At 39.5% G+C, this 19,775-nt stretch overlaps 5 protein-coding genes and 2 pseudogenes across 6 annotated transcripts; 5 read left to right on the top strand and 2 right to left on the bottom strand.

Moving 5' to 3' along the window:
• Positions 1–104: 104 nt before the first annotated feature.
• Positions 105–3,215, top strand: LOC110758704 (pleckstrin homology domain-containing protein 1). 2 transcript variants are annotated; one of them, XM_088255158.1, is made up of 2 exons: positions 105–736; positions 3,035–3,215. In XM_088255158.1, the coding sequence occupies exon 1, from the start codon at positions 272–274 to the stop codon at positions 707–709; it is 438 nt and encodes a 145-aa protein (XP_088111284.1). In that variant the 5' UTR covers positions 105–271; the 3' UTR covers positions 710–736; positions 3,035–3,215. The 2 variants fall into 2 exon arrangements, with proteins under 2 accessions (XP_088111284.1, XP_088111283.1); XM_088255157.1 differs by lacking the exon at positions 3,035–3,215 and adding an exon at positions 2,603–2,894.
• A 136-nt stretch (positions 3,216–3,351) lies between these two features.
• On the top strand, positions 3,352–4,987 carry LOC110758700 (UDP-glycosyltransferase 71K1 pseudogene; annotated as a pseudogene).
• Positions 4,988–5,924: 937 nt separating this feature from the next.
• LOC148294102 (UDP-glycosyltransferase 71K1 pseudogene) lies at positions 5,925–7,550 on the top strand (annotated as a pseudogene).
• A 1,117-nt stretch (positions 7,551–8,667) lies between these two features.
• Positions 8,668–10,446, bottom strand: LOC110758655 (UDP-glycosyltransferase 71K1-like). Its single transcript, XM_021960565.2, has 2 exons — positions 9,840–10,446; positions 8,668–9,729 (listed from the first exon to the last, which is right to left on the bottom strand). The coding sequence occupies exons 1-2, from the start codon at positions 10,387–10,389 to the stop codon at positions 8,819–8,821; spliced, it is 1,461 nt and encodes a 486-aa protein (XP_021816257.2). The 5' UTR covers positions 10,390–10,446; the 3' UTR covers positions 8,668–8,818.
• Positions 10,447–11,499: 1,053 nt separating this feature from the next.
• On the top strand, positions 11,500–13,983 carry OTP81 (Tetratricopeptide repeat (TPR)-like superfamily protein). The gene has a single exon (XM_021960580.2). It carries the CDS (start codon positions 11,549–11,551, stop codon positions 13,763–13,765), a length of 2,217 nt encoding a protein of 738 aa, XP_021816272.1. The 5' UTR covers positions 11,500–11,548; the 3' UTR covers positions 13,766–13,983.
• A 134-nt stretch (positions 13,984–14,117) lies between these two features.
• On the top strand, positions 14,118–16,464 carry LOC110758670 (uncharacterized). Its single transcript, XM_021960582.2, has 4 exons — positions 14,118–14,562; positions 14,662–14,707; positions 14,807–14,967; positions 15,059–16,464. Exons 1-4 carry the CDS (start codon positions 14,374–14,376, stop codon positions 16,082–16,084), a joined length of 1,422 nt encoding a protein of 473 aa, XP_021816274.2. The 5' UTR covers positions 14,118–14,373; the 3' UTR covers positions 16,085–16,464.
• Positions 16,465–16,939: 475 nt separating this feature from the next.
• On the bottom strand, positions 16,940–19,044 carry LOC110758669 (RNA recognition motif (RRM)-containing protein). Its single transcript, XM_021960581.2, has 3 exons — positions 18,776–19,044; positions 18,377–18,674; positions 16,940–18,006 (listed from the first exon to the last, which is right to left on the bottom strand). Exons 1-3 carry the CDS (start codon positions 18,946–18,948, stop codon positions 17,122–17,124), a joined length of 1,356 nt encoding a protein of 451 aa, XP_021816273.1. The 5' UTR covers positions 18,949–19,044; the 3' UTR covers positions 16,940–17,121.
• Between the last annotated feature and the right edge of the window lie 731 nt (positions 19,045–19,775).

A 19,775-nucleotide genomic window follows, 5' to 3' on the forward strand; every position in this document is an offset into this window, starting at 1 on the left:
TTGAACACAACAACTCACACAACAAAAAAGTCGTTTTGTTTGTGTGAAATATCTGAATTGCGAACAAAACGATGTCGTGTCGCATCTCCACAAGCTGGCAAATCTCTCCGGTTGCGAAATTAGACAAGGGAACTGATTCTGTTTCCGAATCCAAGCCAAAACCGAAACAAAGCCCATCTCTCTATCTGCTCTCTCTCTATCTATCTTTCTGTCTTCAAAACCCCGGCTCTGCAGACAGCACAGCTCACCTGCAGCAGCAGCTCAACCAAAAATGGAGGGGCTTTGGCGGGCCGCGACGGGCCAAGACCCGAGCCCAGAAGACTACACCGGGATAGAGTTCTGGTCCAACCCGGAACGCGCCACGTGGCTGACCAAGCAAGGCGAGTACATCAAGACCTGGCGGCGCCGCTGGTTCGTCTTGAAACAGGGAAAGCTGTTCTGGTTCAAGGATGGTCACGTTACCCGCACGTCGACACCGCGCGGCGTGATCCCGGTGGGCACGTGCCTGACGGTGAAGGGCGCCGAGGACGTGGTCCACAAGCCTTGCGCCTTCGAGCTCTCCACCAACACCCACGACACCATGTACTTCATCGCCGACTCGGAGAAGGAGAAGGAGGAGTGGATCAACTCCATCGGACGGTCCATAGTCCAGCACTCGAGATCGCTCGCGGATTCCGAGGTTGTCGACTACGATAGCCGCCGAGGGTGATCGTCTTCAGAAAAATCGATTTTCATGGTACAGTAATAGCATCGCAGTATAATTATTTTTCTTTGTTCTTTTTCTACTTGAAAAGGAAATAGTTTGTTTGATGCAATGTTTCTCTTAATTGTTGAAGTTTGGAGCTTTTCTGGTTCTTCTTCTTATCAATGGACAATTCAGGCTGAATTTTGTTTATCTGTTGCTTGTTTGTACATATTTTGTGTAATTGAGATCAATTTGGGTGAGTTTTGTGATTTCTTTTAGGTAATTTGAAAAAAAAGATCGAACTTGATAGTGTAATTTGTGAAAGTTGTGATTTGGTTCTGCTAGCTAGTTGAGGTTGGCAAATGGAATACAGCTAATTTCTCAGAAGAGTGCTTGGTGCTTGTAGTATTTGCATTCAACTGGACTGTGTATAATTGCGGGTTTGGTTTTCGAATTTCTACGCTTTAGTCGGCGGATCATTGATGTCTTGGAGTTGAGTCAACCTCATATTGTGATCATGTTTGAAAATGGACAACTTCTTTGAGTAGTTTTCTATGGCTGTGTGCACCTCTTGAGGTTATATCACTAAATCTTGGTCGGATGGTTTAGCCAAATATTCTCATTATGCTTGCCACCATCTAGTGTCATGGATAGAATTCACTCTTGTTGGGTTTGGATTAGTGAATTTAGGAGAAGAGATTTGGATTTGGATGCTTTGGTATAAGTTATTAAGCTAGCTTTTAGAAGTATTAATATCTGATAGTGGTGGTGAATTCAACTGTGATCAATTTCAAATCATTGCCAAAATGAAAATTTAAATCCTCATCTTAAATTCACACATCCAAAGGTAAAGAGATTGTTTGTTAATATAGAGTCGAGTCTATTCAAGCATAATGTATCCCATATACCCCAAGAATGTGTTGTCGATTTAGTCCAAACCTGAGAAGAAGAAATTTCAATACTATCTGTGATTACCAACAAAACATCGAAGAAGTCTCAACATTGAAATTCAAAACAAGGTACTTTGCTACAAATGTGTAAATTAAGATTTGAAATTCATTACAGTTGAGTTTTAGTTGCAGCAGAGTTGAGGCAGATTGTTGACTTCCCTCAATTGTGTATTGAAATGTTAAAAGATGGCTCCTTAATTTTTCAAGCCATGTATGATGTATGCATTTCTCGAGTTAGAGCCACATGCTTGTAACTTATTACACCTCAAAGTCTACATAGATGGGTCAGTGCTTCACCTCAAGTCTCACTCTCCTGTAAGACGAGCACAATGCGCTCGCCTCTAACAGGCTTTTGGGAGTTCCACACACAACTAATGCGTCCGTCCCTCAGACATGTTGCAGGTAGGATACTTAGAACAGATTGAGGGGAGGACGGGGGGTCTTCTGTGGATTGGCTGCGGAGGTGGAGGCCGTAGCCACACTGTTGGAGGGTTTATATATCTGACTGAAATGGAGAAATTGAGAGCTTGGCCTACATATGAAGAATAACTGCCCAATGCATTTAGGATTAGCAGCAGCGAATATAAAAGTGGAGTAGGAATGTGATAGAGATCTTGTGCGTGCCAACACGATTGAGATAGTGAGATGTGTTGTGGGTGGTGATGGTGATGGTGAGGTGAGGTGAGGAAGAAGGTGAAAGAGATGGAAGACCTGGCCAGGAACCCTGGTGTAGAAGGTCCATCTTCTTTCATTAAGTTAGACAACTGCTTTGACAATATAGAGATGATCATGGTGATTCAGTCAATACAAATTTTTTCTGGACATCTTGCAATCTATCTTTTACATTATAGTAATCAGATCTTAGCAACGTTAATGATAGTAATTTAGGTTAATTGTCATTTTAATTTAAGTTCTTGATTACCTATGTGACTACGTCAAACCTTTCCTTCTTTCTTCCCCGATGCAGACAGAAATGAAAAAGTTGGTCTTCTACATGGGTTTGCGTTAGTTGCCGCTTTCCTGTCTTTTACAATAATTACATGCATGTGATGCGTATGCACAATGGCTATTATATTAGGGGAGCATGCCCCCACAATTAATCTTCTGCAAAATGAGCTTGACGTGGATTACGGCAGCAGTGACGTAGGTGTAAAATGTAATGTCATGGAGTACGGCAGCAGGGATCTACTTGTAATTGTACTAGCTTGAACCATTTATTTCTAAGTTAACAATACATTGTCCGTTATTTCTCCATTAAATACATTTCTTAGCACGGCACACTGACTGAGGTCGTCAAAAGAGGTGAGCTTTCAAATTTGTGAAGCTGAAGAGCATGCATCACTATTTCTCTTGGAACAAGAAGAAAGGTTTAATTTGTTTAATATTTTCTTCCTTGAAGGGTATGCCTGCAATGGTCAAAGGAGTACATATCATGGATTCACGCATATATGTGGTCTAGATTATTTGATAAAAGACCCATATGGCCATGTATCCTTGTGAAATAATTTGGCATGTTATGTAGTTGGATTTGTTAATCTGAATTTTTTTTTTTTATGTGGTGAATCTGAATCATTGATCAAGTGAGTTATGTTCTTTTTTAAATACAATAGAAAAAAAATTGACAATTTAATAACATAACATCTAATTGTCCAGCAAGAAAGTCTCTCTCTATATATATATATATATATGTCAATTCTGCCAAGTAGAGAGACAAAGTGGAATGAGATAGAAGAGACGGAGTGAAAAAATCAGTTGAGATGAAGAAAGTAGAAATAGTGTTCATCCCAGTACCAGGTTCTGGCCACCTTGTATCAACCTTGCAATTCGCAAAGAATCTGATCGGTCGAAATGATACGATTTCGATCACCATTCTTTCTATCCCATCACCCTTCCCTTCCTCTTTAAGTTCATACACAAACTCCCTTGTAGCCTCAGAACCCAGAATCCAACTAATTGATGTCCCTCAACCTCCAGAAAAACCACCTTCAATCGAGTCATTCAAATCACCAGCAAAAATTTTCTCTCTTTACATTGAAACCCACCTGCCCAATATCAGAAACATAATCACAGAAATTGTCTCATCGCACGCCAAATCAGACTCTGTTCGTGTTGCTGGGATAGTGGTTGATTTCTTCTGTGCATCCATGATTGATGTGGCCAAGGAACTCCATCTTCCTTCTTACCTTTTCATGCCAAGCAATACAGGATATCTTTCTTTCATGCTCCATCTTCCAGCCTATCATGAGCAAAATGGTGAAGTGCCTAAAGACTCAGATCCTGAATGGTTAATCAAAGGTATTGAAATTCCTGTTCCTCCTAGAGTTCTTCCTGTGGCTTTGACAGACGGTAGCTACTCTGCTTATGTTAAGCTTGCTTCAAGGTTTAGAGAGACCAAAGGCATTATAGTAAACACATTTCTTGAGTTAGAGACGCATGCTATCAACTCATTTTCCGATGATGATCAAACCCCTCCGCTGTACCCAGTTGGCCCGGTGATCGATCTAGACGACGGTCAGGCTCATTCCAACCTAGAGCAGGCACAGCGTGACAGGATCATCACATGGCTTGATGACCAGCCTCAGTCCTCTGTTGTGTTTCTGTGTTTTGGAAGCATGGGGAGCTTTGAGGCAGAGCAAGTGAAAGAGATAGCTGCTGGGCTTGAGCATAGTGGGCAGAGGTTCTTGTGGGCTCTGCGCATGCCACCACCCAAAGGCAAAGGCATGATGCCAAGCGATTTCTCAAACCTTGAGGAGGTTTTGCCAGATGGATTTTTGGAGAGGACCCAGGGTAAGGGACTTATCTGCGGGTGGGCCCCGCAGGTGGAAGTCTTGGCCCACGAGGCAATTGGTGGGTTTGTTTCTCATTGTGGGTGGAATTCAATCTTGGAGAGCTTGTGGCATGGGGTGCCTATTGTGACATGGCCCATGTATGCGGAGCAACAGCTAAATGCTTTTAGAATGGTGAAGGAGTTGGGATTGGCAATAGAGATGAGGCTGGACTACAAGAAAGGTAGTGGGGAGGTGGTGGGGGCAGATGAGATTGAGAGAGCTGTGGTTGCTGTCATGGACATGGATAGTGAGGTGAGGAAGAAAGTGAAAGAGATGGGAGAGATGACCAGAAAAGCTGTAAAGGATGGTGGATCTTCTTTTGCTTCTGTGGGAAGATTTATTGAGGATGTGATTGGGAACAATTGTGGTTCCAGTTGATTGGAACAACTTTCAAAGTAGTAATTGTCATGTTGTTGGATCTTTGATTTGGAATTCTATTATCTATTTTATGCTTTCGAAGTATAATAAGAGTTGTTGTTTTCTTTTTTATTAAGAGAGTTATGAGATTACAGATTGTGGTTGAATTGAGTTCAATGTGTGCCAAACAAGTCCCATTTAGAAATTTAAGAATTCTAATGGTTGACTATCTACTTCTGATTAGAAGTTTTTTGTCAAAACAACTAATTGGACTTGGATACAAAATGAATAGGAACTTGATCATCTCAAAGTATCCACGTTGAAAAAACTTATAATTTGTCAAATACTGTATTTGTAAAATGTTTATTTTAGGATCATTTTAATTTGATGTATTTTAAATCTATGAAAAAGGGGATTCGAACTCGAGTGCAAGAAATCGGAGCCCCCAAGCCCCAAGAAGCAACAGGTACCGAGAAGAAATATAAAAAGGGGAATGCTAGCAATTTTCTCTCTAACCTTCTCCTTTGGACCTTCTCCCCTCTTTGCTTGACATGTGTCATTCTCTCTACACTTAAAACAATGCCATTAATATATTATACAAGCTAACTTTTGCTTTCCAAATTTACCCTTATTACATGTATTCAATTTATCCAAAAAAAATTCTCAACTTTCTTACCATCTTATTATTATTATTTTTTATAAAGAAAATATCTATTTTTTTAAAAAAAAGAGGAAATGTCCCCTTTTTTTTAACGTCAAGTTTAGACTTAAAAAAAAATATATCTAAACCCTTTGTGTTTTATAAATAAAATAAAAAAAGGGACATTTCCTCTTTTAAGAAAAAAAGCACATATTTTCTTAAAAAAAAATAATTTACATTAAAAAAATATTAATAAGATGGTAAGAAAGTTGGGAATATTTGTTGGATAAATTGAATACATGTAATAAGGGTAAACTTGGAAAGTAAAAGTTAGCTTGTATAATATATTAATGGCATTATTTTAAGTGTAGAGAGAATGACACATGTCAAGCAAAGAGGGGAGAAGGTCCAAAGGAGAAGGTTAGAGAGAAGGTTGCTAGCATTCCCCATATAAAAAATCTGAGATGAAGAAACTAGAATTGGTGTTCATCCCAGCACCAGGAATTGGCCACCTGGTGCCAGTTTTTGAACTTGCCAAGCGCCTAATTGATCATGATGATAGATTTTCAGCCACAATCCTTGCTATCAAATCAACCTTCCCTTCCTCTGTAGATTCAAAAACCAAATCACTTGCTGCCTCAAATCCCCAAATCAAACTTGTTGATGTCCCCAAGGTAGACCCACCACCACAAGAATTATATATCAAAGTCACCAGTAAAGTATTTCTCTCAATATATTGAGAGGCACAAGCCCCATGTCAAAGACATTGTCACTAACATTAATCTCTCATCACCCCAAACCAACTCCTCCGACTCAATCCAATTCCAAGTTGGTTTGGTTGTTGATTTCTTTTGTGTGTCCATGATTGATTTGATGTGGCCAATGAGCTCCATCTTCCTTGTTATTTGTTTATGCCAAGTAATGCAGGATCTCTTGCTTTCATGCTTCACCTTCCAAAACCAAATAACCAGATCACTGCTGAGATTAAAGGCTCTGATCCTGAGATTTTGGTCTCTGGTATTATCAACCCAGTTCTTCCAAGTGTTTTGCCTTCATCTGTGACAGATGGCAGCTTCTCTGCTTATGTTAAGCTTGCAGAGAGATTTAGAGGGACAAAAGGTATTGTAGTGAATACATTTGTTGAGTTAGAGACACATGCTATCAAATCTTTCTTAGGTGGTCAAAGTCAAAGTCAAACCCCTCCAATGTACCCAGTTGGACCAGTGATTGATCTCAAGGGTGGTCAAGCTGATGATCAGTCCAACTTCGACAAAGATCAACATGACAAAATCATCAAATGGCTTGATGAACAACCTCAATCATCTGTGGTGTTTTTTTGTTCGTTTTGGAAGCATGGGGAGCTCTGGTGCAACCCAAGTGAAAGAAATAGCTTTGGGGCTTGGGCACAGTGGTCAGAGGTTCTTGTGGTCTCTGCACTTGCCACCTGTACCCCAAGCCCAAGGCAAAACCTCCAGGGCAAGCAATAGCTCAAATTCTGAGGACATATTGCCATATGGGTTCTTGGGTAGGGTCTTGGCCCACAAGGCAACTGGTGGGTTTGTGTCTCATTGTGGGTGGAACTCAATTCTGGAGAGCTTGTGGTATGGTGTGCCTGTAGTGACATGGCCAATTTCTGCAGAACAACAGCTCAATGCGTTTAGGATGGTGAGGGAATTAGGGTTAGCAGAGGAGTTGAGGTTGGATTATAGGAAAGGCAGTGGTGAGCTTGTTGTGGCTGATGAGATAGAGAATGGTGAGACAAAAGTAATGGACAGAAACAGTGAGGTGAGGAAAAAAGTGAAAGATATGGCAGAGAAGGTCAGAAAAGCAGCAATGGATGGTGGATCTTCTTTCATTTCTATTGGAAAACTCAGTGATGATATAATGGGATTTGGTCAGACTTGGAAGGGTTGATCTCTTCTTGATCAGTGGAAAGGCTTCAACAATAAATTTGTTCATCAAACTCTGGCCTTTTCTTGTTCAGGGATTATGTGATCAATTTATGTATTCATTATTATTCAGTGGCAAGTGTTTCTCTTTCTATTGCCACAAGTAGATGTCTAGAAACTTTCACCCTTCTTGTTTAGGGATTAAAGCCGACAAAAGTATTTAAGATAAGTAAATGTAATTAATTAGTATTTATTAAGTAATTTATGAAATTAATTAAAATACTTAAATACTAAATATTCATTAAATAAAGAAGAATTAAAATATAAAAAATAATTAATATAATTAAATAAGGCTGAGATATTACTTAATTACAAATATTAAACTAAACAAACTAATTTTGTATTAAAAAAATAAAAAACAAAGTCCACAAAATAATTTAAAATAATTAATTACTTTTATTAAGTAATTGATGAAATTAGTAAAATATTTAAATACTAATTATTCAATAAATAAATAATAATTAAAACATAATTACTAAATTAATTAATTAAAAAAAAACCAAGATATTACTTAATTACAAAAAGGAAAACCATTTTGTGCAGTATAGCCTTCTAAAGGTACTCTTTAAATATTCATATATACATTTAAAGAGCAGCCGCGCGCCTATACTGTCAAAAATTTCTATTTATATATTATAGCCGTGCGGCTGTACGTTTATAATTTCTATTTATAGAATATAGCCGCGCTGCTATACGTTAATAATTTCCATTCATAGAGTATAGCCGATCGGCTATACGTTAAAAATTTCTATTTATATAGTACAGCCGTGCGGCTATACATTTAAGTTATTGTTTTTAAAGCATACAGCCGTGCGGGTATACTATTCACTTTTTGTTTTTAAAGCATACAGCCGTGCGGCTATACTATTCACTTTTTGTATTTAATGCGTATAGCCGTTCGGCTATACCTCTAAAATAGTATAGCCGGGCGGCTATAGGTTTAAAATTTCTATTTATAGAGTATAGCAGTGCAACTATACTCTACGTTTAAACTATTAATATATCTTCTAAACGTATAGCCGTGCGGCAATACTCTTAAAATATATACAAATATTTAAAGAGATTGTCGCGGGGCTATACATTTAAAATATTCTTTGGTGTAGATTTTACGAGTTCATAACGACCATTGTTGGTTCTCAAAAAAGAAAAAAGAAAACCTTTGTTGTGGAGTATTTAGGTTTTAAATTGGAGGATCGAAATCCCTTTTTCATATGCGTGTTTCTCAATTATCCTTAATATGCACTCTTTCCATGCTTAGTTAACAGAAAAAACAAACATTGTGATTGTACTCATGATTGCTGTAGCATACTTTGCAAAAGTTGTATATTGAAAACATAACAATAGTTGATACAAATATCCTAAACAAAGATCCAACAACATGATAATTACTACTTTGAAAGTTGTTCCAATCAATTGGAACCACAATTGTTCCCAATCACATCCTCAATAAATCTTCCAACAGAAGCAAAGGAAGACCCACCATCCTTCACAGCTTTTCTGGTCATCTCTCCCATCTCTTTCACTTTCTTTCTCACCTCACTCTCCTTGTCCATGACAGCAACCACAGCTCTCTCAATCTCATCTGCCCTCACAACCTCACCACCACCTTTCTTATAATCCAGCCTCATCTCCAATGCCAATCCCAACTCCTTCACCATTCTAAAAGCATTCAGCTGCTGCTCTGCATACATAGGCCATGTCACAATAGGCACCCCATGCCACAAGCTCTCCAAGATTGAATTCCATCCACAATGAGAAACAAACCCACCGGTTGCCTTGTGGGCCAAGACTTCCACCTGCGGGGCCCACCCGCAGATAAGTCCCTTCCCATTGGTCCTCTCTAAGAACCCATCTGGCAAAACCTCCTCAAGATTTGGGCAATCAATTGGCATCATGCCTTTGCCTTTGGGTGGTGGCATGCGCAGAGCCCACAAGAACCTCTGCCCGCTATGCTCAAGCCCAACAGCTATCTCTTTCACTTGCTCAGCGCCAAAGCTCCCCATGCTGCCAAAACATAAAAACACAACAGAGGACTGAGGCTGATCATCAAGCCATCTGATGATCTTGTCACGCTGTGCCTGCTCTAGATTGGAATGAGCCTGACAGTCCTCGAGATCGATCACCGGTCCAACTGGGTACACCGGAGGGGTTTGGCCGTCATGGAAAAATGAGTTGATAGCATATGTCTCTAACTCAACAAATGTGTTTGCTATAATGCCTCTAGCCTCTCGAAATCTCGAAGCCACCTTAACATAAGCAGAGTAACTACCATCTGTCAAAGCCACAGGCAGAACTCTAGGAGGCACTGGATGGACAATACCTTGTTGTAGAAATTTGCAAAATATAATAAGTATTTGAAATAAAATCCAAAAGATAGCTTCAAGGGCAATAATCAATGTCCTCATTATTTTCTTTTTTGTTACAACATACCTGGAATTAACCATTCTGGATCGGAGTCTTTTGGCTCAACTTCGTTATGTTTATGCCGGATCGGAAGGTGGAGCATGAGAGCTAGATATCCTGCACTGCTTGTCATGAAAAGATACGTAGGAAGATGGAGTTCCTTGGCCACATCAACCATGGACACACAGAAGAAATCAACCACCAGCCCAGCAACTCGAATTGAATCCAAACTCTTGCTAGCATGGGATGATGAGACGAGGCTGGTGACGATTTTCTTGACATTGGGTAGGTGGCTTTCAATGTAAAGAGAGAACGATTTTGCTGGTGACTTGAATGAGTCTTGTGCAGGTGGGTGCTCTGGTTGAGGTTTTGGGACATCAAGGAGTTGGATTTTGGGCTCTGAGGCTGCAACAGATTTTGCATAAGAACTTAAGGTGGTAGGAAAGGCTGATTGGATTGCAAGAATGGTGATTGAAATTCTTTCCTCTCGATCGATGAGTCGCTTTGCAAATTGCAGGGTTGATACAAGGTGGCCGGAACCTGGTGCTGGGATGAACACTAGTCTTACTTCCTCCATCTCAACTGATCTCTCTCTCTCTCTCTCTCTCTCTCTCTCTCTCTCTCTCTCCTTTCTTTGCACATCAACTTTTATTATATATTTACTTAATCAATGATTGAGATTGATGATTAATGAATGAAATATAATTAGACAACGTGTATGTCTATACATATAATATGTGTAGTTGTTATCTTCTTGAGCAAAGGTAATACAAAACTAATTAGACATTAATATTTGTTGTTCTTATCCATTGTTCATTTGTTCAAAGCTTCACCACTTTTACTCAACTCAATTGTGACGTCCTAAGATTAGTATTGGATGGGAAAACATGACCTGTTAAGAACTTGGCAATTTCTTTAGTCTAATCTCGCATTAGCATAGCCAAAAAAAAAATGGTTAAAATGAAACAGAAAGAAGAGTGATTGCATAAATACATCACTACTGTCGTACTCTTGTTGTAACGGGGGATGCCCTCCACTATAAAATAACTTGACAAATCTATGACGATTTCGACTAAAAAGAAGACAAACAATCACACCTGCTGCTTAGGTTCGGAACAAGAATGAAAGAAAGGTGATGATATATAATATGTATTACTATTAAATTAACCAATGAAGTCAAAAGTAGTTAGTATTATTAGTGTTTTAAAGTAGTTAAATGGTAAAATATTGATCTTGGTTTGCAAGAAATGATGTCAAACCCGCAAATTTGTTAGATAATTATGTTAAGTTGAGTCGTATAGAAGATTTCTAATAGTTAATGAATGTGATTTAGATTTCGCCCACTATGTGATAAAATAAAATAAACTATTTCGTTTGATAAATCAAAGTTTTTTTTCTTATTAATCTTGCGCTTATGCTTAAAACTATATCGTTTTAGACTGTTAAATCTAAATATTGAACTTTCAACTCCAAGTGCTTAACCCTCAAACCTCAAGTGACATTTTTTTGAACATAAGTGGAAGATCAAAACCAAAAGACATCCATATGATGAAATTCCCTCCCATTCTATAATTATTCTTTGTTTTTTATAAATATGTGAAACACATAAAAAAAAAAAATTGAAAATCATATGTGACGTGGCACGCGATTGTGGTGTGATAATGATAGATCATATCACATAAAGGGGTTTGGAACCTAAATTGAATGGGGTTAGTGTGAGACTGACCACAGAAGAGATGGCTTCTCTAAGCACCCCAGTAATCTCTCTGCCACGTCACCCAAACTCTTCGCCCCCAACCTTCAGTACCGACCTTCGTTTCTCAAGCCACCCAGCTCTTTCACTAGTAGACCAATGCACCAGCATAAAGCAGCTAAAGCAAGTCCATGCCCAAATGCTCCGTACAGGTGTTCTCTTTGACCCGTACTCCGCCAGCAAACTTATCGCCGCCAGCGCTCTCTCCTCGTTCTCGAGTCTCGACTATGCCCGCCAGGTGTTTGATCAAATTCCGCAACCAAATGTCTACACTTGGAACACCCTCATTCGCGCTTATGCGTCTAGCTCCGACCCGGCTGAAAGCATCCTCGTATTTTTGGAAATGCTTGATCACTGTTCTGAATGTCCCGATAAATATACTTACCCCTTTGCGATTAAAGCGGCTTCGGAGCTCCGGGCTTTGCAGGTTGGAAGAGGTTTTCATGGCATGGCAATAAAGGCCTCGCTTGGGTCGGATATTTATATTCTTAATTCGCTCGTTCATTTTTATGGGTCGTGCGGGGATTTGGATTTGGCACGTCGGGTTTTCGTGAAGACTCCTAAAAAAGATGTTGTTTCTTGGAACTCTATGATCACAGTTTTTGCGCAGGGGAATTGCCCCCAGGAGGCATTGGAGTTGTTTAAGGAAATGGAGGCGGAGAATGTGAAGCCCAATGATGTAACGATGGTAAGCGTGTTGTCGGCTTGTGCAAAGAAGGTGGATTTGGAGTTTGGGAGGTGGGTTTGTTCACATATTCAAAGGAATGAAATTAAAGAGAACTTGACTTTGAACAATGCTATGCTTGATATGTACGTGAAATGTGGGAGCGTTGAAGATGCAAAAAGATTGTTTGATAGGATGCCAGAGAAGGATATTGTTTCGTGGACCACTATGCTTGATGGGTATGCTCAGTTGGGGAATTATGAGGAGGCTTGGCGGGTATTTGCCGCAATGCCTAGTCAAGACATTGCTGCTTGGAATGTGCTCATTTCTTCTTATGAACAAAGTGGTAAGCCAAAGGAGGCTTTGGCTGTTTTTAATGAGTTGCAGAAAAGCAAGAGTCCAAAACCTGATGAAGTCACACTGGTTAGTACTCTAGCAGCTTGTGCTCAATTAGGAGCAATTGATCTTGGTGGGTGGATACATGTTTACATAAAGAAGCAGGTGATGAAGTTGAATTGTCACCTCACAACCTCGCTTATTGATATGTATGCAAAGTGTGGGGATCTAGATAAGGCACTTGAGGTATTTAATTCGGTAGAGAGGAGAGATGTATTCGTCTGGAGTGCTATGATTGCTGGTTTGGCGATGCATGGGCAAGGGAGAGATGCATTGGAGTTTTTCTCAAAAATGCTAGAAGCTAAGGTGAAGCCCAATGCTGTGACATTTACCAATGTCTTATGCGCTTGTAGCCACACAGGTTTGGTGGACGAGGGAAGAACATTTTTCTATCAAATGGAGCCAGTTTACGGGGTTGTGCCTGGAATAAAGCACTATGCTTGCATGGTCGATATTCTTGGTCGTTCTGGAAATCTGGACGAAGCTGTAGAGCTGATAGAAAAAATGCCAATACCTCCTACTGCTTCTGTATGGGGGGCTCTTCTTGGGGCCTGTAAACTTCATGGGAATGTTGTGCTTGCTGAAAAAGCTTGTAGTCATTTGCTTGAGTTGGATCCCAGAAACCACGGAGCCTATGTACTCTTATCAAATATCTATGCCAAAACAGGGAAATGGGATGAAGTTTCTGGGTTAAGGAAGCATATGCGAGATGCAGGAATAAAGAAAGAACCAGGTTGTAGCTCAATCGAAGTCAATGGTAGCGTTCATGAATTTCTTGTTGGCGATAATTCTCACCCTCTATGCAAGGAAATCTACTCAAAGTTGGATGAGATGGCACTGAGATTGAAGTCAAACGGATATGTGCCAAACAAATCACATCTGCTGCAATTTGTTGAGGAAGAAGACATGAAGGACCATGCCCTAATCCTTCACAGTGAGAAATTAGCCATTGCCTTTGGGCTTATTAGCTTGAGTCCATCTCAACCAATTCATGTTGTGAAGAATCTTCGTGTTTGCGGAGACTGCCACTCAGTTGCTAAGCTTATATCTAAGCTTTATGATAGGGAGATATTGCTGAGAGATCGATATCGGTTTCATCATTTTAGAGACGGGCACTGCTCATGTAATGATTATTGGTGAAAATACAAGGTTTTTGCTAGACCATAAACCTCAAACCCTACAGGATGATATGAAATTATCCATTTTGTTGTCCCTCTCCTCTATATAGCAACATGTCGTACAATCACAGAAATTAGAAGAGAAGTGCCATTAAAGTTGCCCTCTTCTCTGTTGTACAAACATGCCGATAATGGAAGTTGGAAGAGAAGTAACAACGTTTTAAACTTATATTCTGTTTAGCTTCAGTTTATTATTACTCCTCTTTTTCCATGCTTCATATACGCTGATTTCAGAAACAGGCTTTTCTTTCTTGCAAATGAGTTGAAGAATTCTTTTTGGGTCAAGTTGGGTTGAAGACTTCAAACAATAGTATGAAGGCAAAACTGAAAAACCGCACAAGGAAAGGTCGCTAATTTCTCATTCAGTTGAGCGCATCAAAACTCTTTCTATGCACAAGAACAGAGTATAAAACTAGCAAATCCAACCTCATTCTGCCACGTGTTAGAATCCCACCTGATGTCAGATCCGTACCCTTCTCATTTTTCATGCGTATAACCTCTTATATATACAACTACTTCATTTCTAACATGTTTTAGGACTCTGTCTCTCTTTCTGAAAAAACAGAGCCAATGGAAGCCTTTGTAAGATCTTCTACAACCTTGTTTCCAAAGGCTAATATTATTAACAAAACTCTGCCTCCCTTAAAATCTCTTCTGGGTCGATCTGACATTTGCTTTCTAAGGTCTTTGAACTCCAATGTACATGTTCATCTGCTTCGACACAAAGCTCTTCAATTGGTTGCTCCTTCTCAAACAGAGGTGGTTTGTTTATGTTTGAGTTTTTCAAACTGTAGCTGGTTTGTTTCAATCCAAAATTGATCATCTAATTCAATTTCGTCCCGTAAAATTCACTAGCAGGTTTTAACGACGTCGGAGACAGCAGGAATTGGGATCCAAACAACAGGTAAGTTTACTGTATTCAATCTTCTTTTGTTGTTCAGCATGTTAAACAATGAGTTCCCTACTTTCCCATATCAAGTGACAATTACTCTCTGCTTCTCAGAGACATCAGAAACTGTTCATGTTCAATTCCAATTGCACAAGGAGTGCAACTTTGGTGAGAGTTTCCTCCTGGTGGGAAATGAACCTATCATGGGAGAGTGGAACCCTGCAAGTGCTATACCTCTGAACTGGTCAGATGGAAACATTTGGACTGTTGAGCTGGTAAGAACTTCTAAAGGATTTGATCCTTGTTTTGTTCATATCTTATTTTCTTAACAATTTTGATTGGTTTTTTTTTTTTAAATTTGATTAGGATATGCCAGTTGGCATAGCAGTCCAATACAAGTTTATACTGAAAAAAAGCACAGGAGATCTATCGTGGCAACCCGGTCCAGACCGAATTCTTCATACCTGGAACACCAAGAACAATATAGCCATTGCTGAAGACTGGAAAGATTCTGAACTTCAGAAAATTAGTGAACTGCAAATTACGAATCAAAATGAGGCTCTACTTGTAAACCCCGGCTTGGGACCAATTGTTCCTGGGAATGTGGCTCTTCCAGGAGAAGAATCTATGCTGAATGTGAACAAGGGTGCAAAAGTTTCAGACAAGATTGCCTCTGCAGATGACAAGCCAACATTTAGCAGCAACAATGAGTTTGTTCTTGAAGAGAAGGCTATCAAATCAGCAGATGGAACTTTGCTTGGTATAAGAAAGGAAGTACGTGTTTCAGATGATGGTAACTACGTCATGAAAGAGGAATCTATAGGGCAGATAACCCCGTCAACAGTAACAAGCAAGATTCCGGAAAATGTGGAAGATGAAGAGACCTTGCCCACTTATGAAGGAGGCAATATTCTGGTGCCTAGTTTAACTCCAATACAAGGGGTGCCTTATAAAGAAACGGTACCCAAAGAACTTGGAAAACCAATATCTTCTGAAGAAACACTACCCAAAGAACTCGAAAATTTGATGGCTTCTAAGGAAGCACTTCGAAAAGAACTTGGAATATCAATGTCTGCTCAAGAAGCACTTCCAAAAGAACTCGGAAGATCAATGTCTTCTGAAGAACCACTTCCAAATGAACTCAGAAGATACATGTCTTCTGAAGAAGCACTTCCAAAAGAACTCGGAAGAACCATGTCTTTTGAAGAAGCACTTCCAGAAGAACTCGGAATATCCATTTCTTCTGAAGAAGCACTTCCAAACGAACTTGGAAAATCAATGACTTCTAAAGAAGCACTTCTGAAAGAAATTGGAAGATCGATGTCTTCTGAAGAAGCACTACCCAAAGAACTCGGAAAATCCATCACTAGTGATGGGTACAATTCGGATTGATTCAACAGAGGAACACAGTCCTCAATGAATCAAGTCACTCTTTTCTTTACCTGTTTTTGCTTACAACTTTGTTTCAGCCTCATTTGGGGACTGGAGATCAGAAACCGGCTATGAAACTGTAAATATGGCTTTCAGCATTTGGTTGTTAGCCTCTTTGTTTGAGTATGCTTTCGCTCACCTCGAGCAGGTATTTTGTTTTTACCTATATATAACAGCCTACTTGTTGATTACAATTCTACAGATTTTGTTGCATTTGGAAAAGACAACTGATATTTTTATGTTTTTGTTTTAGTCCGGGTTATGTTTCAATGCTAAAATTCTTCTGTGGAAAAGACCAACTTAAATAGATTCAGCCCCAACAATTAATTGCATCACGAAGACTCGATCCTTGCTCTTCTTAAAATGCTCCCAAAAATTTATTTCTGAACAAAAGAAATTAACCCCATGCATAGGCCAAAATAGGCCTCCGTCTTGGACAGAAATGCTGAGAGTGCATTTCCATAGATGCAAACATTATTATTACCCGTAATGTCCCATCCATCTGGTCAATTCTTCTTACATCGTGGTTCAAAGCCTTGCCTTGTTAACCATGGTTTCACCTGCAAATTTCAGCCCAAAATTAAACTACAATTTTTTTCTGTAAAAAGTTGGAACCAACCAAATCCATTCACCACCATGATCATCAAACTCGAGTCCCAAGATACAACTTTCTATTTAAATGGATTTCAACAAGGAGAAACAGGGAATCAATAAATGATTTTATGCAAAGTTGCATAACTATTTGCTGGTCCAGGGCATATATCAACTCTAAACCTCACCCAAGAGAAACACAAAGAGGACCACAACAACAAAAGATAGAAAAAACAACTAAATCTGGTATTTTATGCCCAGCTGCGCAAGCATTGATGGTCAAAGCATGTTAAACTATCTCCATGAAAATAAAGTTAGAAAATACAACAGGAACAATGTTATTGCACGAAATAGACATAAAAATTGCAAAGCGAATCTGTATTTGCTTCACACCATTAACTCCCTTTTTACTCTCTATGACGAACTTCTCTGGATTTTGGCTGAAACTCATCATCTTCATACCTTCTCAGTCTCTCTCCTTTCCTCTTATCCTCGCCTGCTTTTGACTTCAGCTCAAATTCATCAACCTTGCGTCTTCTTGACCTCTGTTCTTCCCACCTATCTTCTCTTGACTTCAGCTGATATTCATCATCAGCGTCCCTTCTCTTTTCTTCTGTCCTATCATGATCCTTAGATTTTGGATCAAATTCATCATCACCAGCATGCCTTCTCAGTCTCTTATCTTCCCTACTATCATCTACCCTCCTATCACGATCTTCTCTAGATTTTGGCTCAAATTCACCATCATCACTACGCCTTCTTGTTCTCCTATCTTCCCTTCTATCATCTTCCCTCTGATCATGATTGTCTCTAGACTTCAGCTTTGGCTCAAATTCAACATCACCACCTTGACTTCTGGGTCTCTTATCTTCCCTTCTGTCATGATCTTCTCTTGGCTTTGGCTGCAATTCATGACCATTTTGCCTTCCTAATCTCTGTTTTTCCCTCCTACCATAATCTTCTCTTGAATTTTGCCCCAATTCGTCATCCTCACTGCGTCTTCTTGGTCTCTTTTCTTCCCCCCTACCATGATCTCTTGATCTAAGCTCAAACCTTTCATCATCCTCACGTCTTCCCAATCTCTTTTCCTCCCTCCCATCACTTTGCTTAGGGTGACTTTCGAAGGCCCTCCCGTATCCCTTTCCTCTGGAGTGTAAATCTTCTTGAACTTCAGCCTCTGGAACACGATTTGATGGAGTAGTGTTAGATCTTTTCTCACCCTGTTTTGGGCCATCATACCTGTCACGCCCCCATTTCGAGTCTTGATCACCCCAACCTGTGTTTGCAGCTCTCTGGATACAAATAGAACAAAGCACACATGAGCACCAAAATATGTAGATAAAATTTTAGTTTATATAGAACGGACAAAACACAAATGATTCTCTGCATAAACTCACCCAACTTCAAGCATGTTAAAAACAAAAACAGAAATCAGAAACATACTAAATTAACATACTGGAAACAAAATCAAAATCCCCCAGCAACCACACCTCCCAAAAAGAATCCATACTCAATTATATTGCAATAAGCAGCAATCAAGCTCCATTATTACTCATAAACAATAAATTTCTCAATCATCGGAACCCAAATATGAAGAAACATTGCAAAAATTAACGTGCAGTTCACAGAAAACTAAAACCAATCAGATAATGGAGACCTCACTTGTTCATTGTGAGAAAATCTGCACCCAGCTCCGCGAGTACATTCACCTCTCTGGAAAGCACGGCACACACCTCGTTCCTCCCTCTTCCTCTGCTCTTCCTCTTCATCTTCCTCTTCCTTCTTCTTGTATTTAGTCACATGATCCACCCTAATTGTTCGACCCAAAATTTGAGCTCCATTCAGATTATCCACAGCAAGAACCGTACTTCTCTGGTCCTCATATGCAATAAATGAGAACCCTTTGGATTTCCCAGTCCCTTTATCGCGAACCAGGTTCACGTCGACGACCTCTCCATATCTGAAATCGAATAAAATATCAAACAAGATTAAAAATTTTAGAAGAAATTGTATATATGTATATCCCAAATTCAAATTAATTGTATGGTAATAGGAGCTTACTGTGCGAAAACAGCGAGAAGATCACCTTCGGTGAGATCAAAAGGAACGCCGCCGACGTAGACGTAAGCGGAGTCTTTGTACTTGGCGTGCCATGAAGCTTCCTCTGAAATCCCTAATTGGGCTTCTCTGGAATTGATGTTCTGAATTCGTTTCACTAGGGTTAGCGGGTTCATTGCTTGAATTCAACAAAATTTTGTGCTTCTCCCTTCACTCTCGGGGTCTCCTGGGTTGAACTTAAACCCTAAGTTTTGCCAAAATTCTTCTACACTGTTTCGAAAATGAGCGGATCTCCACGCGGGTCTTATTGGGCTTGGATTCTTTCTCAATCTCAGCCCATCTGGCCAACATAGAGTATCCAATAATATAACCCCCAAAAAAAAAAAGTTGAAGTCGATTGCTATTCACACACACAATTATTTGATAACTATAACCAAAATCAAACATAATAACATTAATAAAAAAAAATTAAAGTTCACGTCTTATGCACACAAAAAACCCTTTAAGGGACGAATTTATGATTTCAAAATAGAGTGGAATAAATTTATCTTACAAGAAGAAGTTGCATGTGAAGGGTGTTATGGGTAGGCTATTTCACATTGTAACCCTGTTGCTTGAACATTACTATAAGAACTATAATGACAAAAATCCTACTTTAGCTACAGCACTAGAGCAGGCGATGATCACTTAGAAACCAATGGCCATAGCTCAATCATGGATCAGCATAGGTAAAAAGTGTGTCCAAAATAAAAAAAATGTGATCCTTATTTAAAAGTCGAATTTGCTGTCTGATTTTGATGTTGTATATATGCCAAGAATGGCCTCAAACCAGTTTCACAACTCATAAACTTTTGAAGGAGAAGGGCGGGAAACATCTCTGATCTATCTATCTCACATGCCATGCACCAAGACGACACACAGACCACGCCAACCCTTCAATCATCTCTTTTTTTTCACCCCAAAACTTTTTGAGCATATATGGGCCCAGCTTTAGCTGGATAAT

The sequence above is a fragment of the Prunus avium genome, chromosome 6, assembly GCF_965620075.1.
Source record: "Prunus avium chromosome 6, drPruAviu1.hap1.1, whole genome shotgun sequence".
Taxonomy (NCBI): domain Eukaryota; kingdom Viridiplantae; phylum Streptophyta; class Magnoliopsida; order Rosales; family Rosaceae; genus Prunus; species Prunus avium.